We start from the raw sequence: 27,153 nt of genomic DNA, 5'->3' as shown, positions 1-27,153 counted from the left end.
TACATTTAGTGCTATAACACAAGAATTTGCTTTGTCACAATCTTGCCCTGTCATCATCTTGGCCGAACCACTCTGGAGGATCCCTTACAGCCAGCTTCGGAAGTTGTCCACTCTGAAGTGTATTCACTCAGCAGGCACAGTTCAGTTATACTAACTAAACATTGACTACAAATTTATGGTAATTACACTGAGCAGTACATTGGGCTACTGACCTATAGACATCACTGGGTGACTGACCTATAGACATCACTTGATTTGCCACTTCTGAGCTGTTAGCCTCCAGCAGGAAAAGATGCACAACTACATACAGAATGCAGTCCAGCCTGTTTAGAAAGGATGAACTAAATTCACAGGTGTAAAATATGGGGAAGTCCACCTCCTCTTCCCCTTCCTAAAGGGCTGCTCATGTCAGTCCATAGACTTGGAGAAAGATGCACAGATAATAAAAGGCTCAGTTAAAACCTAAAAAAGCATTAATGCTGCATACCAAAGGACACAGAATCACTCATACTGAAAGACATCATTTCTCTCAAGTCAGCCAAGCACCTGTGAAAGCATAAACTAAACTAAAATAGTACTTTTGGACTTTCACATACATCCCCCTTTGATATCTGACTGTAAAACAACCTTTGAAAGTCAAAATAAATTGTCAACTCTGCAAATACTTTCCAAGCAAATAATTATTTAACAAGAATACAAGTTAGAAAAAGCATATCCTTGTTCCCAACTCTGAACAACAGTCCAGCAGCAGAAGATAGGGCAACAAGGTAAGTCATTTGTTGGCAGTCTTCTGCAGGTCACTTAACAGGAACTCCCTTATTTCGACCACCATTTCCTTTGGTGCCAATTTAAACTTCCCTCCTGTACCACAGCCAGATTACACTGAAACATTATTTTTTAGCATCTGTAACACAGACATGAGATTCTATGCAGGAGGACACAGAGGTGCAATCAGACTTTACATTCACATTATACTAACAAGGCCCCCTGGCTCCCCTTCCAGCCTATGGCTAGGCCACAGGAAGATCTACTTCAAGACAAAATCCCCAGCCTTTCACTCAAGGAAACAAAATACTAAAAGACCATGTTCCAGACTACAAGATGTGGTTGTTCTGACTCTCTGAAGCTTGGTTGTGATTCCCCTAGGTTTTAGGCACAGTCTGCATTAGACATTACAGTCCTGCCTTCTCAGTTAATAAAATCAGAGCATCTGAAACTCAGAGTCAATTGGATAGGAGCCACAGACCAGAAATCAGAAGGTCAATGTTAGCTGCAGAAGCTCCAAGTCAATCTTTGATGTAATAATACATGGGCACGAGACACTACTTTCAGGAGTGTTTCTGCATTGCTGACATTGTAAGCTGCAGACACAACAGAACCTATTTTCTCTTTGGCAGCAGGAGGTGGGTGCATTTGCAAAAAGAAGGCAATTTTTTCATGATTTTCTGCTACTGGAAAAAGTGTATTGCTGGCAGATTTCCTTCCATATCAAAAGGGAACAACAACAAAAAAAATCTTCAGATTTCATAGTTAAAAGCCATTCGCCATAAATACCTTCTTTCAAAGTGGAATGAATATCTTCCATGTCACATCGGATTTTGGCTCTGCAGTTTAGTAACTTCTTATCCCAAACATTTATGACATCTTTCTGACATGTACCAACTTCATCATAGTCCAGTTTTACTTTTCTTGATTGAAGCTCATCTCTGCTTGCTAGAGCACAGAATGGAAAGGAAGAGCACATGGAAAACCAGAACATCAGAAAATGACAAGAGACATCAAATACGCAAAACCCATTCAAGTTAGATATATCTATCTGATAATCTGACTAGGCATAAACACACCTTCTACAATTCATCAGTTAATAGCTGAGATGGGGCCAGTCTTTTGTTATAAGATGCTGCAGGTAACATTTTAACTTCTATTACTGGGCCATGAACATTAGCAATTCATGAAGTACATGAAAACATTTTTTAAGGCTTGGGGCAAGAAGAAAAACCCACTCAACACAGTCAACTTCACCACATCTGCTGCTGCTTTCAACTGCAAAAACACCTTTGATCATTTTTCTCTTGTTTATATTGAAACTTACAATTGTTTTAGTGTGGAAAGTCCCGAACATATGAATGTTTATATCAGAGATTTAGGCAAGCAAGCTAGGCAAGTCTTCTAAACTGAAGTTGGTCACACTGGTTCCAGTTTTTACATGTCCCTTAAGACACTGGTAAGAGCTCTTGGCACTGCTACCTGGCATCATCAGGCTGACTACAAGTAAACATAATGAACCAACATGAACCATATCCAGAAGGTACATCTGTGCTGAAGCACAGAACTCACATTGCTGAAGACTTAGAAGGTTTGCTGCATAGGACTACCTGGCACAAAATATTTATTCCAGAGGACTCACTATTTTTGAAGTAAAGCTGCATTGTTACTCTGGAATTTCATGGAGGAGCAGCTTTCATTTCCATTACTGAGACATTAACTGTGGTTATTTTATTACGCATGATATGCATGCAGAAAAACACTCCAATTCCTTGTACTACTGGTGTAAAAAACTGGAATCAAGACCTGAATGTGTCTTAATTTACAGAGATAGGTTTCATTATCATTGGACTGAATTGTACATTTCACAAGACGACCTCTGAAAGCTGCAACTGTGTTTATTCCAAATTCGACTTGATCTGTGTGCAGTACTTGCTCCGTATGCAGTACTTACTCCTTTCTCTTACAGCTGTACCCCCCACCCCACCATCATCTCTAGGTGAAAGCAAACTCTCAATCACATTTTTATACAGCCTGCAAAACAAGACGATCAGTTCCTTCGCCTAATCATCTCACTTTGGATACAGCCAATATTGGATGAATCCGTATGATCATTGCCTAGCCCGCTCAAAAAATTTAGGTGATAAATTATTTCCAAAAGCTGTATGTCACACCTCTGAGACCATATCTATTCAAGACTACAGGGGGGGCTTGTAAAAACAACTGTTATACAAGGTGCAGTACACTTCCATAAAAATGAGAATGTGATCTCATCACAAGAATTTGCAGTCCAACTGGGGCAATTTTAAATGTTACCCTATTGCTCCACAGAATGCATCTGAGAATGCTCACTCTCGTAAGCAGTATGCGACAGATTCAAGACAACAGTAACATATTTCAGTGTGACAATGAACTCCAGGTTTGAGTGCACAGGTTATCATTCACTGAACCATACTTTGGCTCTGCAGTTAACCCTAGTGAAAGTCAGCAAGCTTGCTTGTTGATCATATTTGTCCTACCTACTATGCCACCTGTGGTTGCTTGCAACCATCCTTGGTAACATTTTTCCTAATCATTGCTAGGTGGCCTACTACTTTTCATAGTTGTATTTCTCGGTGATCTACTGGAAAAAGTACCTTTTAGCTTCTCAGAAAAAAAAAATAAGCAAGTTTGTGCAATTCACAGAACTTACCTTCTATAAAACAAAGAGCTAATAGTATTCAAGTCTCCTCGACAGCAAAAGGAATAGGAAAAGAGGTTCTATTAATATTAAAAATCAAGAAAACATTATCAGAAAACTACTAAAAACAACTCCACAGCAATTCCAGTCTTCAACCAGTAATATACAGCTGAATAAATTCACAGCTAAGAACCTGGCTTCAAGTACAGAAATGGCTGCATTTCTGTTATTACATTTCCCGTTCCCGAGATCTACATTTAATTGTAGGCTAGGATGCCAATCACTGCCCGAACCAGCACTTGTTTGGAATGTATCAGTTCTGCATATGTCCTGTCTGTAAAATGGCCCATGTTACAGCAGCCCACAGGAAGGAAGCCTAAAGATAGGCATTAAGATAGTTTACTTTTCACCCTTTGAAAATAAGAAGATGAATTCTAGCTAGCCAGAGCACCAGTGTCACTAGCAGTACTTATGAACCTACACATAAGAATGGAGATATGCTGCTTGGAGCACAAACCGAGATGTGGGCTGGCAGATGATGACCAGTTTGGAGTCTCCACTACTGGCACTCCTGTTTTCACCACAAATGATCAAGCAGGCAGAACTTATTTTCTACATATCCGTTACACAATGGAAATAACTTATAACTAGGTCTTAAGGAACTGGACTGATTTAACAGTTTTCAGTACGTCCACCCATGCAGGGTGGGTACAGAAAAGAGTTTGTCCCTCAGCAGCTCATACTACCGGAGGGAACAACATGATATTAGTCACTATAGAAGACATCCAGCTTCCCCACCCCACAACAGTAGAATGTTTGCTAAAACAATAAACAAAGATTTTGGCTGAAGTTAAAATGGACTTCTCTGTAGATGTTTCCTATGAATCTAGGGGTTTCCACAGAAGTGTGTGTCAACAGGGAGATGAACTGTAGAGAAAATGCACAGAGAAATATGCTACATGTGTAGGAAATATATTCAAGGATGTACACTTGTAGGGACATGGGAAGACTTCTGTCCTGCTGTTTTTCTTTCCTCTCCCTGCCTTCTCAGTAAGCACCGCTAAAGGAGGGAAAAGAGTTAACTGACCTTAACAAGATCATTATATTGTGTTTGAAGAATCAGAGTACCATATAATGAGGTTATACACCATACAGGAGAAGATGAGGGCAGCAATTGCAGAGAGGACATTTAAAATTTTCAACTTGCACCGAAAGCTATCAGTCTATTCTACTGAAGATCTTCTATATGCTAGGATAGACATTGCATCCTATCTTTCATTTGTGTAAGTCTTCATCAGTTATAATAAAGTATCTTAGCCAGAAGCTCAGGCAGCTAAGTCAGCATGGCCAACTGCGGATCTCTCAGTAACAGCACTCAATTTTCAATGTACAGTGCTCATCTACCAAAAAAAGAACTTTCTGACATAACTCAAGAGCCAGTTACTCAAAAATCGTATCTGGATTTAAATATTTATAAATTACCACTGTGATGTGGTTAACGAAGGACAGAAAGCCTGGACAGAAATGCCACACACTGCAAAGGACTGAAACAAAATATAGAGGGTAAGCTTTACCATACCTAAGTGTTCACATGGCATCTGTTCTCCTGACTCCACTTCACATTAGAATTCCTAGACTTACATCAGCTAGAACACAGACTGTAGCAACCTTTGTCTAACATGCACTAAAAAAGGAAAAAGTTATCGCTTTCTTCTTTATTTAAAGTGACTCATTAAGAGTTGGCAGGTAGACAGAGAACCTGGTAGACTGTGAGATAGGACTGAGTGAACACTTTTTTTTCTAGCACTGTTAACCAAAAAGTTACAGAACAACATCTCTGAGGTCCCCAACACCAGTACAGTTTTCAGCTTAGGGCAACAGAATTTGTAATAGTTTTTAGGGGTATTTTCTAAATAGCTAACCTTCCAGCTTCTGGTTTTCTTTTTCCATTCGAAGTAACAGAATTTGTTGATGGATGGCTTTTCTCCACAGACTTTGTAGTTCTTCTGAGTTTTTCCTCTCTCCAGTTTTATCTGGACCATCCTCATTTTGCAATACTAGAACAAAAGGGTCCTCCTCCAGGGGTGGAGCAAGAGGGGATAATGGTAACAATTCACTTCCATCATGACCATCTGCAAAGAATCAGAAAGCTATTACGGGAAACTCAGATTGTTTGACATATTACAAAAATCTAAGTCACAGCAGAACAAAAATAGCTGTCTTCCACATTCGACAGTGAGGTGCTGATTCCAAAGACAAAGAAAATGCAGTTCAACAGTAGAGAATTATTTTTAAATAAAGTGTTTTATTTAAATTAAATGAAGTTATATTGAAATGAAATAAAGCTAAATAAAGGGTCACCCAGTATTTCAACCCTTTCCCCTGCTAGCTCCTTCTAGATTTACAAAGAGACATTTATCCACAAAGACTCCTTTACAGCTGAGATTGTTTACTGCTGTCATTTACCACAGGCTCTATACTAAAAGCAACTTTTTCCATCTGCTAAGCTGCACTATAGGCAGTGCTACAGCACTTTATGGTCACTAAATATAGAGTTTGTCATTTACCTATGGTTGTGAATTCCACCAACAGGACTTTATCAACATAGCAGGATTTCAGATATTTCAGAGATTTCTACCTTAAATGACCTAAAGCTGTAAGAATTATTAACACACTCAACAGGTGCTATGTGCAGTACAAGGACAAGGCAGAAAATTCACGATTTTCTGCAAACACTGCTATTACGTAAGCAGGCTAGGGTAAAAATTTGCTAACTGTTAAAGGGGTTATCTTTGTCAGCAAGAGGCAGTTCTTCATTTCCTTGCTACCAGTGCAGCCACGGCAAATTGCAATTTATTTGATTTTGGTGACAGAATCCTCTGTTCAAAGCAACAAAGACCTAAAGGCAACTGAGCACAACTGATGTCTAGCGAGGTTCTAGCAAGAATATTGTATCAAGCTGACTCCCTCCTCCCTTTCATATTTTCACATGTTGCAGTTCACTATAGTAATAACTATTCAGTAACAACTGCTTGTTTATTTTCTTTAAAAGCACACACAGACCTGGATGCTGCATCTTGGAAGGAGATTTATTCATAGGTGAAGCTACCTGCAGGAATATTCTTCGCCGCCAGGAGATGCGGCGAGGTGTGAGCGTGGCCCCCACAGCATTTAGAGATTCACTGCTGCAGACAGTTGATGTTCTTTTCTTTCCCTCCCCATCACTGAAGGAAAGAAAAAAGCAGATGGGGTGATCAAAGTCAGTCATCTTTGGAGGAAAAAAACCACCACAAAACCCACATTTCTATTAAGTCTGTCTAATGTACAGCCAAACCTGCAGGAGCATTTGCTGGGAAGCTTTAGAAGGGAAAGCATGCTGTGTGTGAGCTTCACCTTGAATACAGAAGTGCCCAATTGTTTTCTTGTAATGCAGTGCTGTGAAGTTTGCACTATATACCACCAGGAAGAATTCATAGCATTCATACAGTGCTCAGCTGGAAGCTCAGAGTAAGTCAAACTCTCTGAAAAGCTAAGAGAAAAAACGTGGTAATATTTAGCCTCTAAAATAGACAGCAATGGGTTTTGTTTTGCCATACCTTAGTCTTACAGGGGCGATCTGATGCAATACCCCTAAAAGCACAGGTGTTGCTTTAGCAGACCACAACACTCCATTTAGTGCCATTCTAAATGGCATGATGAGCTCACAGGTGAATATTTCATTGGAGGCAATGTTCTGGCCTTCTCATGCAACCTCCTTCCTATGCTTCAAGCAGTGGACACTTCACTTACACCAATGGGGCCAAATGTCCTCATGTTTCATTAGCATCTCCAGCTCAAGGAACAGAGCCTTTGCAAACAGAGGGCAGGCTCAGTTCTTACCACAGTGACCTGAAAGGAGCTGATCTCTTCCCCAGTTGCCACGTAGAAATATATTTACACAGTAATTTTAATAGTAGCTTATGTTGCTGGAAGAGGCAAGGAGAGGATATAGGGAAGCTTTGCTGGGAGGTTATTTTAAGAGGACACCAAGCACACCTCTCTACTGACTATTGTCAGAGGAAAGGACATTTAGCTTTTTTAAGTACTTGAGCCACTTTCAGAAATATTTCAGCATTTTGCATTTGTGGTAGTAAAGTAAGTGCACAGATCTCATACAGCAATGGATATATTGATTATCTGCCACAAATCCTTCCATGCAATGCCAACAGCATGACACACAACTACAGGCTTCTTGGGACAACAGCTTCAAATATGAGGAGCTGTGTCTGCAGCTTCATCTTAATCACAGGGAAAACTGCTATATCAACACAGCAGTAGCTACACTCAGAAACCTTTGTCTTGTGAAGAATTTCCATGCTACAGAGCAAAGTCCCTAAAAGGAGTTAGATGAAAGGAAAGCCCAGCACATTAAGTGTTCACTATGTTTTTAGTGGTAAGTCAGTTGCAGATGATGGCAGTTTGCCAGCTGCAGTCCGTCTCCCCACATTTGGCTTGCACTACACCGGTCTACCAGCTACACTATCTCAATCAGCACTTTTCATATCAAATACTCTGTGCTGAATGATAATCCACCAAGCTAGAATTGGCCTTTTTGGTGACCAAAGCTGTCCCTATGCTAATGATCCACAACAGCTCCCTGACATCTCTAAGCCTCAGTGAGCAAACTGGACTCACTATCATGAACAGGTATCAGACCCTGTTTCCATACCCTGGCAGAGAAATAATCATGTCTTCAAGTTCATCTACACAGCATTAGGCACCACCCCTGCCCTCCTCTAAGAACAGTGCTATGGGCTGGGAGCCCTGGATAACAGATAGTCTGAATTATTCTCTACTTCCAATTCAGTTTCTGCAGTGCCTCAGTTCCCTATGCATCATACTGTGAGTAGGTGGTCTCAGTAGAGCCTCATGTTGCACTAACCAAAACAGCAACAGAAAACCCTGTGACAATCCTCTTTCGCTAACTCTTACACAGCCTTTAGTGATAGCGTAACTACTGCTTGTGCTAGCTAAACACAGACTACAAAACCAATTTTGAATCTAGAGGTGCTGTTTTCCAAAGGTATTTCAGTCCAACAACTCTTGAAATATGGTATTGAGTTTGGATATATTAATCATTATAACTCATGCTCCTATAAATAAAACTGTAACAAAACTTCTTCTCACTATTTCAGGTCTTACATATCACATGTTAGAACACAAAAACTGAGTCATTCCAGGTCTTACTAAATAGAAGCTACATGACAAGGGAATGAAAACTTCCTTTCTACTGCTATGTACAAAAATCTACACTCAGCTACCGTGTCCCTAACCGTGCAGACAGCACTAGGAATAGTGTTCCTTTTAGAGTAGTAAAATTTACAGGAAAGTCAGAATAAGGTGGCGGCTATTTTAGGGTATGAAACAAAGCCATTTACATCATCTGAGTCACAGAGTTTACAGTGGGATGGATTAGTCACATGTGCTACCTCGTGAAGTGTGCAAATCATACAGTTCTGAGGACCTGTATTTCTATTGTTAAACACTCCCTTCCAAAATTCCCCTGGCGTTTTAAGCAAGTAACAATAATCACCTCATCTTTCAAAGAGCTGTCTGATGAGTGATTAGAGAAAAACTTTTGAAAGTCTCATGCGTACACCTTGCCATATTCAATGGAAGGCAAGGGCACCTGTGAAAACACCAAGATTTAGGAAAAGGAGCAAAGAAAGTTTCCTTGTTCCAAGACAGACAGACAAGTCCTAGCTTAACATCAGATCTGAAGATGTGAAACAATACCCTACAGAGTAAAAGCAGGAAGAAGTTGGAGTAAAATGGTAGCGTCTCCTATCCTATGATGAAACGGTTCAGAAGGTTGGTGCAAAAAACAGATGAGTTAACTCAATTACATATTCCCCACCTTTAAACAGGAGTTACACAATACTTATTCCCTAGACTGTACAATTTCTCATACCTAAACTTAACTGACTGGCTTCACTCTTGGTCATATTTGCATGATTACTTCAGGTTTTAAGGTAGCCATGGATTTTAACAGCCAGGCAGTTAGGTGCTCTGCTCAGACAGGCCAGCAACGCCTCATACAGTTCCTCCAAACAGGGTGAGCATAAAGAAAAAAAGTATATCTGACCATTAGCTATCAGCTCCCTGCAAAATGAAGAGGTTTATTAATGTGAGTGGAGAGACTAAGAGCAAAAGCAACTCCAAAACAACAACTTAAATGGAGTTCAGTCATTACTACTGAAAAGCTGAGCAGAGTTTTCACAACCTCCTAACCTGGGGAAACAGAGGCTTTCACAACTTTCCTGTCAGAGCACTGATACCAAACCTCAAACACTCACAGGAAAAATACTCAACTGAGCAAGATGAAATGCACCAGAGTAAATGTGCTGCAAATTAAGAGATGGCAGTATATAAAATCTTAATGAAGTACAGAAGAGCTATTTAAGAACTGAACTGCAAACTCGGACATGATTGCAAGAATTGATTTTTTTTTTACTTTACTCTTATTTATTTATTTTAAGAAAATGACAACTAGATTACGGTACAGCTTCTACATCAGAGTATTTCAGCTTGGTAAAACAGACACATGAAACAGCAAAGCCAAAGAGTTCAATAGAGAAATTCCACAAAATGGAGTATTTGCAATTTATTTTATGTACTGTTCCTGTTTTAATCACTTAACATACCTCCCACACAGCTCTGGAAAACAATAACAATGTAATACTCTATATTTAAGACAAATGCACTACTTTTCAGTTTGAAGAATAATGGCTCTCCATAAGGCTATTTAGCCTATGCTCCTGACCCAACACAGAAACCAAAAGCATTCACCAGCTTGTATGCAATAAAAAGTGAAAGCTATAAATTCAATATAATGCCTCAAATATTTCGGTCTGTACTTTCACCCTTAAGCTGTTAACAAGTGATAACCCAAGTACTCAAGAGTACAGAGTACCCATCATCTAAGCTTTTTATCTCACGTAACTGCAACTCAGTTTCACCCAAGCATCATCCATTCACTATTCTATCAGATAATGCATAGTATGAAGATGAGACAGCTAGTTTAGGGGAAAAAAAAAGAAAAAAGAAGTAGAAACTCAAAAAACTTGTTCAGATTACAAACATGCTTATTGTTTTGTTTCAATTACCTAAATCTCTTGCCGAAAACTGTTCTTTAAAATGCCCCCAAAGACTGATATTCAAAAAACCACAAAGCTACCCCTTCTCTTGTGAACTCTTTACACAATGCTTATCTGAGTTATTTTGCACTTGAGTCCATGCAAGCCAACTGACTCGAGAATGAATACTGTTGCTGCTCATGCCAAGGTTTGCATTTTTCCCCAGTTTGCTTTATTTCAACTTCTTCTCTTGATTGCTCCAAGCAGCAATTGCATCAACTCAACCTACTCTCCAATTTGGAGGCTGAAATGGTACAAAATCCCCCAGATCACGTACAGACAGACAACTAATATTTCAGCTCCCAGGACTTAAGCTGGCAGAAGCCTATATGTAAGCCTAATACATGAAGTATTTTATTGCTCCCCTCTGGGAGGAAGAAAAACTAGTTCTGATCAGTTTACACCTCTCTCTTGGTTCTCACTCCTGTCATATATTTTTATTCTGAATAATTAGTTTCTGCTATTTTGTTTAAAGAACATTCTCAAGTATTTTACTTTCTTCATGAGAAATGAAGCTGTTTTAAAAAAGCAATCTGTTCAAATTCAAGTGGTGGTAAATCATCTTAAATTATCCTTGCATAACAATGCAATGAACAGGGGCAGTGTGGGCTAATCAAACCTATGCTGAAGGTTGTCCCATTTTTTAAAGTGCTTTTATTTTTATATTAAAAAACCAAACAGATTCTTCCAATAGCCAAGCTTTCAGGAGTAGCTGTTGAATAAAAGCCAGAAATTCCAGAAGTTACAGAAATTAAAGTTTAAGAGCAGATTATGCTCTCAAATTCCTGTTTGTTTACCTCTATGTTGGCAGGATTATTTTTTTTAATCCTTTTATGTGCTTGTGTTCAATATTAAATGCTGCACAACACACTTGTCAGAAGTCAAGATTATGTGGACCACTTCCACCTCAGACTTCTCTCTAGACAAATGAATCGACAACGCAGTAAAAACATTCTGAAGGCACCTATTAATACTGTGTTGATGCCCAATTTTACTATACTGTTCATTCCTTAAAGCAAAAAAATGTACCAGTGTTTCCTCTCTTCCACATAAAGCATCACAGTAGTAATCATTAGAACTCAACCCAAAAAGCTCAGCCTCCCCACAAACATCAAGAAAAAAGATATATCTTTCACCATAGTGAACTTATCTGAAGAATAATTTTTTTTTTCCTCCTAGCTTTAGGTATCTCCAACACAGCCAATTAAATCCTAGCAAGTCAACTCAGACTCCCTTTTTAATAGAGGTCAAGACACAAAATTTTAAGGCATGATTCATGCTTTCTAAATGAAGATGATCCCAGTGACAGGCACAACTGGCTGTATTTAGTGTTCATGAAGGAAGGCAGATAAATAGGCAGGATGAGTTCTGTAAATGTCAGAATATTAAAGACAATCACATTAGGATGAGAGCAACCGTGCTGCAGAAACACCAACTTCTTTCCATTGATTAGATGAGATGAAGATATCTACAATCAGGTGAAAACCACTGTACCCAGCATCTCGAACACCCTAGTATCAGTTTCTGAGTTTGTGACCGTATGCCAAATGTCATGTAAACATGGATCAGAATCGTCTTCTATACAGCAGCCAATACATAAAGACACATAGATAATATGCAGAGTTGCTTTTTATACGTAACACCCAGCTCCCCAGCTGACCCTGGCTTGGTGTTATTTGCATAGGCCCATCTGACTGCTACAAATCAAACATCTTTCTAAAATGAATTCCGACTGAAACCAGCTCCACTCCTGCACATTGAAGATCACCAGAACACCGAGAAAAGCTGCCTGCTGCATCATGTGTAATTTCAAAGCTACATGATACAAGAAGTCAGACTATAAGAATTTTTCTTCAGTGCAATGTGGCTAGGATACACTTCATGAATGCATAGTAACCATGGTTATTCTTAGAGAGGAAAATGCACTGAAGTTTTAATTAGGGTTCCTAACAGTTAAACAGCTTATAGTCTTCAGATTGTAAGGGACTGCCACACCATGCTCAATTCCAGCCAACATACACTCACACAAGAACGCTAACACCACCTCACATTGAGCCTATTGGGATAGAATATGGTCCTCTCTGTGAAAAAATAGCCAAAGGAAAAAAAAAAACCAAAAAACAAACAACAAACCAAGCCACAAGAAAAAGCACACTGTAAAAAATTTGAACTTCCTCTCATTCATAAATTTGATGATTTGATGTCACAACACACACTTGCAAGCTAAAGCAGGAAAAGTTTAGAGTTTCAGCCACCATCAGTTGGACAACATATTTCATTCTCCATTAGCCAGTTCAAGTGACAGCTAGATTACCTCAGTCACTCTTATCACATCAGTATTATTCATGCAGCATTTCTGACTGTATTTGTTGTATTCACATCATGAACCCAACTAGATGCCAACGCTACAGTCTTGCTACTGCAATTTCCTTACCATGACAGTTCAGGCTCAGTTGCTCCCAGCAAGACCTATGGCTAATGAGATTCCATTTTCAAGAGAGTTTTCACACAAATTCAAGACTAAATGGTATCAGAAACCTGTATACTACAAAACCTAAGTAGAAACAAGGTTGTCTTCTGGGAATTACTGCTAATTTTAAGATCTCCCCACCTTACATTTCAAAACTCCATTATAATGAAATGCAGTATCTTGAAAAATGTGCATAACCAATTCCAGAAAGACTAATATCTCAGAAATTTCAGCTTGGAATTAGCTGGCATTAAAGTACAGGTTTAGTACAATACTGAATACCTACATTCCCCAAATCCAGAAAGCTAGGTTTAATGGGATACAGCTGCCTGTACAAACTGACCTGGGCATTGGTTCAGCTTGGACCGAGTCTGCTAACTGAAGCGAACACATAAACAAAGTTGGAGTGGAACCCAAATAAGAGGTAGTCTGCAAGAGACAGGTAATTTTTTTGCCATTCCTCTGCACATCCTGGTGTGTAATCATCAGTTTCTTGAATTTCAACTTTAATAATTCACCTGCTACTTCGTCTAGTATTACTGCAGTATAGTAGGGAATGGAAAGTCTAGGCACCCAATTCACTTATATAGTAACTATTACTGGACACAAGGTTTAGAACACGCAATATTAAAAGCCTACTTCTACACTGGACAAGATGTCAATCTCTCCTCTCAAATTTCAAAAACATACACTGCTTATTCCTTATTCATTTGTGCTTGGGTAAAAAGGTGGGGTCACTTTAAAGCGACACTCTTTTCAGAACTGTGAAATACTTCTACGACTGGTTTTGCAAAGACCTCCAAAAATTAAGGAATTATTAGTTTACATTAGCCCTCTGTTAGAAACTCAATCTAGATAATTTACCATTTACTTCTTAAAAGCTGTGGGATTTGGGGGAGGGGAGTGGAGGGGGGGGGGGTGCAGAATGAGGGTCACGGCCTGCAGTGGTCCTGCCACTACAGCTATGATGCAGTCATCTTCTTGTAGGAATGTCTCACCTTATTCCACTTATACACAAGTTTATTCTGCTGGAAGAACCTAAACTGTAGGAATTTCCCACTAGGTGTTTTGTAATTGTGCCTACACTACAGTTTTGGGCTGCACCCTATATACCAATTACAGATTATAGGCCAGAAAGAGACACTTTAAATGTCAGTGGAATCAAGGTAGGATACAGTGTGCTTAAGGAGTCGATACATACTTTGTATTTATTCTAACCTATATATTATTAGAGATGACTAACCCAAACTGTACCTTAAAGCCACCTTTAGGTCAAACGCCTCTCACATTAGTTTGTATACTTACTTAATTTCTTACACCTACCCTAAAACGGAGATGACAAACTAATCTATGTTTAATGAAACTGTACTCCACAAGGTGAAAGAATTTCTTCAGGCACTCCTAAAAACTTCCACACCCATATCATACAACTGAAATCCCCATGCCTTAGAGTCCTAACACACCCAGAATCCAGACATCATCAACACTTGTTTTCGGTACGAATGCAATCTACTGTTATTTTTCCAGGGAGAAACAGTCACAAAAGCACCTTCTACAACTCCACAGTTTTCTGTTGGGAACTATTAGGGGAGGGCCACATCCAGAGATGAAGAGTACCAGAAACACTAGTATAGTTCAGCAAACAAGGACAGACTGATGAAGGAAAAAGGAGTTGTCATTGGCAGAAGAGAGACAAAAAGGCCAGCAACTGGCAAAAAACCATCATGAAGTTCAAAACTATGGCTCCACCTTATTCACTACAGGCCTACGTCAGAAAAATAACCCATACGCAGTTTCCTCAAGCACCCTCCTGAAGAAGGGCCTATTCTTACAGTAAAAAGAAGCGTGACTTCCATTCAGATACTTAGCTTTCACATTGATGTCAGAAAGCCCTTCTTGTATCTTTGCTTCTTCCCCACTCCTCTTCAATTGGAAGTTATTTGCTGATTCTCTCTAAACATCTCACAGCTAGCATCACCCAGCTAACTTGGCACTTCCCCATCCTCATGCACAGGCATCCCACATTAGTACTGTACACTCTTCACATTGCTGTTTTCTTAATTTCACATGCCAATGATCACAGCAACACATGCTGGTTTGCATTCAGCAGAGAAAGCATTAAATTGGCGTGACAGTGCTAAAAAACATTGCATTTCAAGTGACAAACCAATGCAGCAGATTTGCAACGCTGCAAGAGAAACAGGTCACCGCTACTAGATGTCAGCAGACAAGCCCCTATTTTTCACAGGCTTTTTTGGCTAAAAGCTTGTTCGCCCATTTGCATCAAGTACCTAGGAAGTCTGTTAGAAATGCAGGAGCACAAGGCAGAGGGGGGGAGATCCCATGTGCTGCATTTGCACTGGAAATCCTGTTGTTAAACTGGTGGCACTGAAGAACTAGGCAGGAGACAATGCTCTCACCTCTTGGAGAGGTCACTTTCTGAGTGCTGGAGCAACCTTCCTGAGCCCTGGTAAAAGGTTTTCAGGAAAGAAGGGGCAGAGACAGAGGAGGAGAGACCAGGTGATGCAGACTCGCTCTCACTGAAAGCGCGCCGAACCCCGACAGTAGGACTGTGCAGGCAACAAGAGAACATAGCAAATGGGTCAGCATGGGTTCGGACACAACAAAATATCCAGATTAAAGATACTGGCCAGATTAAAGATGAGGCCAAGTACCTCATCTTGGTTTACGGTAACTCTGTTTCCCAGAAGATAGAATGTACCAAGTGCACTACTGGGTAGTTTCCCTGGTGATACCGATTTTGCTGTTACAGCTGATTTCTTTTAAGAAACATTTAAATGACATTGCAGAACAGGCAGACCACCTTTATTTCTTTAGCCTTATTTATTCTCAAAGCAAATTCAGAAAAAGAATCTCTGAAACATTCAGAAAATATCCTTAGAAACCTGTTTCCAATAACTTGAACCACCTTATTTCTTCCCTTCAGTTTTCTCTTGCTTTTGTAAATAATGTGTATTGCTAGAACACATTAGAAAGTAGAGATTATTTAAATGCAATGCTTTCCAATAAATTTTTGTGAAGTGTTTAAATCAAGCAAGCTAGTCCTACTACACAGTTAAACATTACATAATAATAGTAACAAGTGTTGGGGGGACATAAAAATTAATTCAGTTTCTTTTACTTAACATTTTTGATTAATCCTCAATAGGAAAGGAGAGAAGGAAAAATCCCAGCCTAGAACAAAGTTCTTACAAACTGTTTTGACTGAAAATCTGCTGATGATGCCACTTAAATCAGTGACTTCTTAAAAGTTATTACAAAGAAGTGAAGTCAGCAAGTCCTTCAGTTTGAACTGTCAGGGTTTCCTGTTTGCATACAACACAGTCAGTGGAAAAAAACAATAACCAAAGTTTATCTCAGTAAAAAACACATTATTTATCTCTTCAGAAACACAATGTAACAAAGCTACTTCAAGGCTAGTTTCTTACCCTTCACCCCCTTCCACTCTCTTAAACAGAATAAACTTTTTTGCCGTTCTCTAGAAGCTGGTGCAGCACTGACACTGATATGTTAATCTAGACATCAATAACAGGTGAGAAATTACCATTTAAGGCCATTTTCAGAAAGAGGCCACAAAAAGCATAATTGCAGCCACGCACTGAAACAGACAAGTAGTTTGGAGAAAGTGCTCCTCTAACAGAAAAAATTCAGCTCATCTGGGCCTGAATCTTGTAAAGGTTTTGAAGTTTGCACAGTCACTTAGCTGCAAATAACCAGGATGGAGACAGAGAAAGAAAGTACAACCAAAGAGGCCCACAATAAACTGTGGGGACCTCTTCTGACTGAGTGAAGGAACTCCTGAAGGAACACTGTTCCACATGTTAATAGCTGGAGAGTCTCCAAAAAGGAAGGGGAAAGAAGTTACAGAGGGAAGCTCCAGAGAAAGGCAAACAGGGAAATCCCGTGCCCGACAGTTCAGTGGAGGTGTTTAATCCTTAAGTTCTTTTGTGAGACTCGTCACCAGTTTTAATTCTGGACATACTCTCCGGGAGCTTTGCCTAACATAGTGACAGACACTTAAAGCTGTCAGTGCCTTTTTCACTTCATAGAATCGTCAGGCTACCATCTCTGCAGTTAAAAGTGGTGAGGACCTCTTCTCCAAAGGGCCTGACTACCAACACTGACAAAAAGGCTCAGCTCAGAAGTGGCAAATAAATAAATTAATAGATCAGCGCCAGCATCCAGCCTGATGATCAATTCGCTGGATTGATGCTTCCCCTGAATCACTAATTCAGGGATTAGTGAGTTACTGCAGAGCACCAAACTACTCAGAGGCAGAGAATACAGGCTGCAAATACGTAAATAAACCCCAGAGCAGCGCAAAACAGCTTCCGTAAGAACGAACGCGGGTGACACTCATGCACCAAAACCACAGGAGAGAGCAGGCGCGTGGCGCAGCATGCCCTGACTCACCTTGTCGTCTCGATGCAGCTCTGCCGCAGCAGTGGGGAGCGGACGCTCTGGGACCTCCCGTTCTGGAAGGTTATCCTCCGCTTGGCACTGGAGGGGGGGTGGCTGAAGGTGTGCGCACGCCTCCTAAACTGGGGGCAGTCCGAGTCTTCCTCGGGAAACGGCTGCCAGGCCGAGGACACGGGGGACACTGGAGGAGTAGCTGGCGGAGAATCGCCCGGCGAAGCGTCCTGAAAGGAAGTGCTGGCAGAGTGAGGCCTGTTGCTCTGCACCCTGCGAGAGCTCTCACCTAACCCCACGGGCCATGCGCCGCATCGGGGCACCAAAGCCTCTCCCCCTTCTCGGTCATGGCCTATTGTATGCTAATTATCACCAAAACCAGACATCCTTTGATAATTTACTCCAAACCAGCAGCGTCCTTCTTTAACAAAAAAAAAAAAAAAAAAAAAAAAGAAAAAAAAAAAAGAGGAGGAGGGAGGAATAAAAACATATATACAATGCAAACACCACACTAATTACTCTAGGCATCCTCTCACAGGGATCGGCATTCCAGCGACAGGACTCCTCACTCTTTCAGGAAAACACGGGAATTGAAAAGACTAGGGAAACTGCTTTTAGCTAGTTTCCTCGACATATCGTGAGCATACTTCCTGTACCGTCATAGCCATATCCTGGAAGAGAGACTGTTATTACACAGCCAGTTTATGAGTAACTGTAGCAGGAAAACCATAACAGAATCTTCACCTCATGGGAAAACCAGCAACCAATCCTCACGTGAGGTAAAACATTAAAAACAGGAAATAAAAAGAAAGTGAACAGAGTTCTGCCCGCTCGCCCCCATACAGCATCCCCAACAGCTGGTTTTAGGTCAAAAATTCTCACTTCCCTAAAGCAACTGTTACTTACAGAAAGGATTCTTCACCTTCAGAGCATTTCCTTTTGTTGAGATATGACCTTTTTTAATTACTTCAGTGAAACAAGGCAGAAGCTGACCAGAAATTCCCTGCTTTTTGTAAAAGCAAAGGAAGTGTAGAAAAAAGAAGTGGCAAACAGAGAATAAAAAGAAGCTTCAAGTCAACATCTATGCCAGCTTTCTTACACCCTCTGCCGCCCAGTGGAAACTCTTATTTGAGTTTTGTAAATTGTGCTACTTCCTTCAAGTGGAAGCAGAGTGCCATATTTACACTTCATTAACACCTGCACAGGAAAATGTGCCAATTGTAACTAAGCTCCTTACATACTTTGTCAGAAGCAAGGCTGTTGCAGCGCTCAAAGCTGTCCACACTTCCCAGGCGGCCCCTCATTCTGTTGGCTCCCTGCAAGAAAAGGACTGAGTAATTTAATCTGGTCTTTTTCTTCTTTTTCTGAGGGTTAAGCAAAGATGGCAACAGCTGCGCAGGTGAACACAGGAGAGTTCAGGCATGTGACACGTTTAACATAAGACCACAGATCATGGGACAAGCACTGGATTTTACAAGCAGTGACATCTTTAGCTGACAAAACTGTACCTTCTCCCTCCTTGCTCCCAGGAGTTTTAAACCTGCAGCTCTGTTGTCTGAAGTAACTGAGTATTTCCTGATCCATTGGAGGCAAAATAGCTGAGTTGGCTTAAACAGCCGAGTTCAAAAAGCTCCAGACTTCAGTACTGTGCATGCACTGCAGCTAATGGATGCATTTGACATACTACAATCTCAACAGAGAGTTTACTCCATATCTAGACATTTCAGACAAATTAAGTCCACCTGGGCAAAAGTAGTGAAAGTGCTAAAACTGGGAAAAAATGCTCTCTGGTTGCAAACTCAGCCAAATAGTGCCAAATACAAAGATGACTTTTCAATTATAATGCAGATAACCCTGAGGGAAATTTGCTAGAAATTAGCGTTAGCAGATCTTTGCTGAACTTATTAACAGTCATCTGGTTTCACAGGAAGAGCTGATAGGGCCGCAATACTTTTGACTACCTTCCACTCCTAACTTTAACTCCCATGAAATGTTGGTAAAGTATGCTGTTGGACATTTCCAACTGCTGAAGTAAGTTGCTTTCAGTACTTTATCAGGGGGAAAATAGTCTAGTTTTTAGGAAAACTGTAGATAGAGCTCCTCTTGGTATGCTTGCAACTCCAGGGGAAGTTTTGTCAACATCAGCAGTATTTATTTAGCCTACTTTTTCCTGGTAAGGTTTATTTTCAAGACTTTGAGTGCCCTTTAAGCTCATTACCAATGAATACTCTGCCTGAAGCATCTCTTCAATGACCCTCACAATAAAACAAGAGCAAAGGATAACTTGGAAGTTTCTCACTAGCTTTAAAAACACACACTTTTGGCACTGTAAGGAGGGCTTTTTGGTTCAGAAAAAACAACAACAGAAGAGGTTAGTGCAGCATGGACTGGAAGAAATCTGTTCATGAGGTCAAGCAGAGGTTATATTTATTTTTCTGAGGTACCTCATTAGGAAGCCACAGCCTGTTTTTAGTTCAAACCTGACAAAAATAAGATCAGTCTAGCAAAACAAACAAGTGAAAAAGTGACATTCCTCTGGGACTAAGTGAAGCCAGAGCACAGAACCCAGCATGTTTCCCTATGGTGAGTAATGAGCAGCTACTCCTTCAAGTAGCTTAAAATGTCACTTGATGCTATTTATCTAGCTAAGAAGCCATCCACTTAAAGTGTTCCTAGATATCTGGTTACTACATACTTATTTCTAATTTTGCTGAGATTGAGGCTGCATAAGTCTCTCACCCACACATACGGACTTCTACTTTTCAGTTAAAACTTTTTATCTACAAAAAGATGCTAAATGCCAACTTTAAAAAACAAAACAAAAACCAAAACCCCAAAAAAACCCCAACTGAAGTTCTTTCCTAGTCTCTTCGTTATTAAATGTACTTTAAAATAAAAATGATAAGTCATAAATAATTAGCATCCCATTACATCAATACCATGTGATTTGCAGCTGGCTTCAGGAGGGGAAAACCCACCACACCAATAGGTATTTGGTGCTTAAATACCTTTAGGAATTAGCCACACTCCATTAGACTTCTTGTAATAGCCTGATGGAGACTAAGAACCATCAAAACAGTCATTGTATAACACATGTATGCACATAACACACAGTATACATGCACAGAGATACTTGCCGTATACACCTGCTTTAACTAAATAATTAGTGGTTGAGCTGCACTGTAAATTATTTTTCTCGGTCTTGCATTGTGCAACCTTTAAATGACTCTGCAAGGATGAACTCCTATGTGTATCATGATTCACTACAACATACTGCTGTTCCTGATCTATTGCAGTTTCAAGTTATAGATGAGACAACCTTCCTCACAACAGCAAGTCTGCTTCATAAATAGCAAACTTAAAATGGCCCTAATCCAGATTTGGGTGTCCACTTCTCTTGAACTCAATCATGGACTGTGTAGATCCTCATACTATAACATGCAGCATGTCACAGTGGCCCTGGTGAGAGGAACATACTATACCAAAACCAACAATATATAAGCAATTTCCCTTCAGAGGCTCTGCAACTTAAGCAGCAGATTTCTTCTAAATGATTCTTCCTTGACATGACTGGAGTGCTAGTATGTCTGTATATGGCAGGGCTGCTTTACTGGGTTATTCCCAGTGATGTATGCCTGTTTCACAACCACCACAGGATTAGTGACCCACCATCAGAACTAGAACACTTTCCAGTCACATGTTCTTTAGATGTGGAAAAGAAATCAGACTCAGCACAGGCATGACTGTAGCTGTCACCTTTTGATGATATTCCAGAGTGCTGAAATTATCCAGATCTTCTGACTGCCACTGCTCTCTTTTGCATGTGCATGCTTGCTCTCTCCATATTCAGACCAAGTCCCTAGCATGTAAAACCTGCTACACAACACAGGTCAGATTTGACCAAGAGGGTTTTAATGCTAGCTTCAGTCCTAGCTCAAACTCATGCCTAACCTTAAGTTCTAAGGATTCTCCGTGGCAAATAATATTTTGCCTCCTTTATAGGGAACATCTGCGGCATCCTACATTTGTAGGTTACTTTATGACATGCCCATATAAACTCCAGGACAAGTGCAACTTAGGCCTTGATTTAGCATGGTACTTTTAAAATTACTAGCAGAAGGAACTTAATTTCACTGCTCCAAATCATAGTTAGACCTCACCGTCCAGTATTCACAGCTCATCACACTTCCTCTGTAACAACATACTGAATCCCAGGCACCAAGCCTTCTTCAGTTACTCCTTTATAAGCCTCTTCTCTGCTTTTAGGACTCTTCCTACTGAGCAGGAGACACTACGCAAAACTTGCAATTCAGACTTCTTCTTTAAAAGGCTATTTAATGTAAGAGAGTTCCAGTAATTATCTGCAATTCCACATCATATCTGGCTAGCAACACTGAAATGAAGAACAATTCAGTTTAAGTTTATAGCTTTTTTTTTTTCCTGAAAAAGGACAACTTTGTTACTACTTTCTAAAGATTCTTAGTGACCAACATAAGCAATTTTAGCTATGGGAGGTAAGGCATTACTTCTCAAAACAGAAAGATTTCCAGTTTATTTAGGCACATTTATACACACTTTCAAAATAAGATAACGTCTCTTTGTGGGATCATGCAACCATCCTGATTATTTTTTTTATTCTGAAGTAACACATCTGATAATGTTCAGCCAACTCACTTGCCACCTACAATGAACATTCATTATTCAGAAAGTTGCCTTTTTTCCTCTCTGTATATGTAGCCTTACCATAAATTTTCTAGCACAGTTAAGTCACAATCAACCCAGCTGTAACCCTCAGATTTCACAATAGGGATATCACTTCATTAAGTATTTATCAGACTGAGGCCAAAGAACAAAAAAAATCTGATAGGTCTTTACTGTCAAGGATATCTGGGAGAGACGCTGACAATGAGTTGCTAGTCTTACCCTTGAGAAGATATTTTCCAGAGAGCTAGTCAAGGATTTCTTGGCCTTGTTTTTCAGAATGTCAAGTTTAAACCTGCCACCACTGGTGGTGCTTTCTGGAATCGCACTGTTAGAAACGGTCTGTTGAAATGAGCAAGGACACAGTTCAGCTTTAGCAATTCTTTTTGCAATTGCAGACCTCCAAAGACTAGAGATGAACCAACTTACGTAATAAAGAACATACCTTTGCCCTTTATTAAAAAAACACCACAAACAAAACCCAAAAACAAACCCCCTCACCCCCCCCAAAAAAATAAACTCACAAAAAACCACAGTTAAATGCACATTCCATAGCTAAAGTCTATCTTGTAAAAGCCTATCAATTTAACAATACTGTTACCCATTTTCTTTGCTAGGTAAGTTCATAGTTTAAACTGAAATCAATGCCTTCTTCATCCCTATTCTCCCTAGGAGTAACTGTTTGGGAGTGGGGATCAGGGAGGAAGGAAAAGGACAGAAGAGGTGTGCTCACACTGTAAGGAAATCTAGACCTAAAAATAATTGGTTGTCTTTCTTCCCTCCCTTCCTGCCCCCCAAACTTAAAAAAACATGCATGCCACTATAAATCAAATCAAATTACTTCTCTTTCATAGTCCTCTCTCAATTACAGTATCCAGCTTCAGCTATCTCTGATGAACTCTAGCAGTGACCCTGGTAGTATTCAAAGTTACATTTTAATAGTGTGGGAGAGGTATAATACAAAAATTAGCTTTACCAGTGGTGCTTCACCAATGTGAACGTGCGTTTTCTGCTTAGTTTCACAGAGTTGGCGTAGATGTAAGATCACAAGTTCATTTTCTTCCTGGTCATTGTCAGGCTTCATTTTCTGCCAGTAACAGCAAAGAAAAGAAAAAAGTTGCCTTTCAAGTAATGATTTGCTCATTTTCCCTTCCATACGTATGTATTCTTTGAAATTAATATACCGATACACCAGATGCCAGAGTGCACTATTAGTATGTCAAATTGCAAAATGTTTGTGTGCCTTCCTACTCCTGAGCAAAACAGACCAAAACTTTCCATATGGAAAATTTTACAGGTTGTGGAGAAGAGGGAGCCTTACACCCACACATTTTGTTTTCTAAGGTTGTCTGCCATTGTATAGCCTTATAAATGGAATAAGGAACCCAGGAAAACCAAAAAGCCACTCCCTTCTTCAGGCAGCTAGAGAGGAGCATAGCTGTTGGAAGCCTAAATAATGTATACTTCATCCACTTGAGTACACTTCCTCACACCAGAATCTTGCCTCAGAATAAGTCAAAAGACAACTTCTGAAAATGCCAGACATGTTCATTCCCACATTACTTTCAAGTAGGGAAACTTGTTTACAGATGAAGAACTTAACTCAGGGAAAAGAAAAAAAAAAGTACTCTGGCTATGAAGACAAGAGTATTTCAGCAGACTTGGGAATCAAAACTTTTCCAATAGCAGTGTATCACATGAGGTTAGGTTGGAGCATGCTATTTTAGTATGATGTTTGGTGGAAAACCAGTAAATTCTAGATCAACTACATAACAAAACAAACATAATCAAAAGCAAAAATGTCTAGTCCATTTTATCATGGTCTTTCTTAAATTTGAAAGAGAACAGCTTCTAACGTATTACCTGAACACGTTCGAAAATGTCTGCTTGCTCATTATCAGTTAGTGATGACAAATGTCTCTGAATTACAAGTTTGGCTCTTGGTGGATAGAGTCCTGAGAAAAGAAAGGAACATTAAAGCTTCTAGATTCTAAAATGATCTCTGAAAAAACTGTTGAAAAAAAATTATAGTAGAAGATAAAAGCCTGCATTTGAGTTTATACAAATTTAACTTATGACAGTTGTATATCTGCAGTAAACATGATACAAAATACTTCAGGTTTTGCTAAACCACATGGTTTTGTATCCTTTCTTTAGCAGTAAAAATGGTACTAGCAGCAACTAAGTGGCTGGGTCCTGTGTAAAAGGTTGTGCTCCCTACCCCACTGATGTCTTCTGTACTAGTACCAAGAGCTCACTGACAGCTTGAAGCCTGACAACTGTATGGGAGAGGAGGAAGAGAGGAACAGATCAGGGATGTAACTGGAGAGATACTCAATGCACAGGATACTCAGAAGTTTTCAGATGCTTTTAACTGAAAATGTTAGATACATTCCTATACAAGGAAAGGGTAGGGTACAGGTCATACCAGAGAACTGAAGACACTTTTAAAAGCAAGAACAGCATAAAAGCTGTAAGAAAAAGGAAAGAATTTCTGATGTTCAATAAAATGCAAATTTTCTCACAGAGCTTGTTCTAGAAAGCTACAAAAACCATGGGGGAAAACAAAACGCCCTGAACCAGATTAAGATATACGGTTTTTCCATCCAAGGTAGATCTCATTCATAGAAAATTGCAATCAGAACAGATAAAGACTTTTCCAAAGTCAGGAAGCTCTAGGTTTGATTATGATAAACTTCTAGACTCTAAACAAAGCAGATGGATAAAAACAAAGGGACACTAAAATAAGTCTTTCAGTCACTAAGTACAAAGTTTATGAAACTACTATTGTGGTACTTAAGCTGATGCCCTAGAAGTGATTTTATTTTGATACTGGACACTTATCCCAGGCTTGCAAGTACCTGTATTCAAGATACTTACACTGCCTTATACAGTAGCCTCTAGTTTTTCATTTACAGAAGACTTTCCCAGTTAAGCTTTATCACTTCTGAATATCTGTTGTTAAACATGGAAAATGCCAGTCGCAACCTAAGAGAATTTCACTCCACTAAGATTTTACACTTTGCTTTTCATCCACCAGAGGGAGGGAAGTAGCAACAGTGACTTTTAATGAATGGGACAACTGGCAATTACCAGCACCATCATCACCAGACCAGAAGATACAAGACTACTGTAACATACTTGCTTTTTTTGCATGCAACACTTTGCAAGGAGACACAGTGGAATAAATATAAAAATAGGACCCTGCTACTATGTTGTTTGTTTTTTTAAATTCTATCTTGTAAGATTTTTGTATGTGTTCTGGCATACCTTGCTTCAGAGAAACTACAAAGGTTTGTCTATTCATATTTAAAGCCAGGTATTTGCCTTAATTTTATTAATCTCCTAACTTAATCATTTATTTCCCCATAATAGAAATAGATTTTGAAGTGTGTAAGAGAATAAACACAAAGGAGGAAGAAATAACCCCACACAGGAAAGAATGAACACACAAGAAAGCAAGACCCTTTTTGATCACAACTGTCTTTTTATGACCCATTTTGAAAGCACGCATCTTCAGAAAAAAAAATAAACAGAAGGTGAACTGGTGGGGTTTTCTGCTCTGCTTAACATTTAAGAGAGGTATGACAATGAAAGAGTATGTATTTCTAACAGAAGTGATACTATATTCAGTTGCAATATCATTACTGCTATGACCTCCACTTGATTACAGAGAGTGCAAAGTGATGGTAAGAATTCCTTACTGGGATACTTTTCCCTCTGTTCTTACATGGTTTAAGTTGAAAGAGGATGGTTAACATAATTAAAATTCTTCTAGAATAATCAGAAAAACACAATTAGAAAATAAACTCAGCTGCTACCTTCAATTCTTTCACAAAGTTTGTGCAATGAATGCATAGGGCAGGCCTCGCACAGTTTAATCTGTGTCTTGGCATTTTGCAGAGCTGCAGCAGTGCTAAAGGCTTGTTTCAGGGTAAGCATTACCTCATCAACCTATAGGAGAAGGAAGGAAAAGACAGTACATAAACAAAAATGCATGTCATATATATCAAATTAGATTTATAAATCACATCGTAGACAGGTGCTTTACAATCACACACCCCCCCCATCTGCTGTCTTCTGAAGATATCAAGGTTGTATTCCCAGTTTTCTGCCTTTTCTGTGGATGCTCACCATCTTCAAGTTCAGCCAGACAGTGTAATTTTGAGTATCTAACTGCAGCTACTCAAGCTTACTGGGCAGGCAGCCGCTGTTTTAAGAAGCTGCAAGTGGGAATTTTTGGCTTGAATATATGCTGGCTAAATAAACTGCATTTCTTTCTTTTTCTTTAGCTTCAAGTTTCTCCTGTAAACTGCACATGCTCCCTCTCAATGATTTTCCTCCCACCACTGCACCATTTTAGCACAAAACCCCACAGACCCATCCTGCTGGCAGACAGGAGCTTCCCACAGCAGTTCACTTTTCTCCAGGCTACTAGACTGGCTACCAGCTTCATTACAATCACTAACTTATCTTTAAGTACTGCCGACCTGCCTTGCAGTCTGCCACGATCTTTCCTCTGCCACTACCACAAATACAGCAGTGCTGTGTTCCAACACACCAGCACTGGAAAAGCTCAACTTTTGTGTAAGAAAGGTTGAGGTGACAGTGTTTCTCCACGCTCATTCAAATATGCTCCCAGACCTTAAATACAAAGTGCTTGGAGTTCCCCTGTCTGTATTTTAGGGGAATACAATGCTTATTAAAGCTGTTTACTTGAGTCTTTGCATTAGCATGGAAAGAAGGAGACAACAGCTTGATGACAATCTTAGGAAAGCAATCAGTATTCTACTTCAGAATCAGGTCCTTGCTCTTATCTGTTGCTTTTTTTATAAGCAGAAAGAAGAAGGCTGAACTATTTGAGACCAAAATCATGCAGTCTAACATTGAAAAGATACAGACTTTTTTGAGGGTCTGTCACTTGGCAGAAA

The 27,153-nt window shown here is 39.7% G+C and overlaps 1 protein-coding gene across 9 annotated transcripts in view; it reads right to left on the bottom strand.

Annotated features, from left to right (window-relative positions):
• TBC1D4 (TBC1 domain family member 4) overlaps positions 1 to 27,153 on the bottom strand; it is a 122,437-nt gene that overhangs the window by 13,071 nt on the left and 82,213 nt on the right. For 7 of the 9 annotated variants that reach the window (XM_075046065.1, XM_075046060.1, XM_075046061.1 and 4 more), the window contains 10 exons: positions 26,044 to 26,176; positions 24,086 to 24,177; positions 23,199 to 23,309; positions 22,445 to 22,564; positions 18,763 to 18,837; positions 17,525 to 17,751; positions 15,511 to 15,660; positions 6,509 to 6,669; positions 5,368 to 5,577; positions 1,555 to 1,713 (listed from right to left, as the gene is read on the bottom strand). In XM_075046065.1, coding sequence (XP_074902166.1) covers positions 1,555 to 1,713; positions 5,368 to 5,577; positions 6,509 to 6,669; positions 15,511 to 15,660; positions 17,525 to 17,751; positions 18,763 to 18,837; positions 22,445 to 22,564; positions 23,199 to 23,309; positions 24,086 to 24,177; positions 26,044 to 26,176 — 1,438 coding nt within the window. Of the gene's footprint in view, positions 1 to 1,554; positions 1,714 to 5,367; positions 5,578 to 6,508; positions 6,670 to 15,510; positions 15,661 to 17,524; positions 17,752 to 18,762; positions 18,838 to 21,681; positions 21,900 to 22,444; positions 22,565 to 23,198; positions 23,310 to 24,085; positions 24,178 to 26,043; positions 26,177 to 27,153 lie in introns of those variants that run through there. The other 2 variants (XM_075046062.1, XM_075046068.1) reach the window with 2 other exon arrangements.

The sequence above is a fragment of the Buteo buteo genome, chromosome 14 (genome assembly GCF_964188355.1).
Source record: "Buteo buteo chromosome 14, bButBut1.hap1.1, whole genome shotgun sequence".
Classification (NCBI taxonomy): domain Eukaryota; kingdom Metazoa; phylum Chordata; class Aves; order Accipitriformes; family Accipitridae; genus Buteo; species Buteo buteo.
Note: the sequence above shows the minus strand (reverse complement) of the source record. Positions and strands in the feature narration are given on the sequence as shown.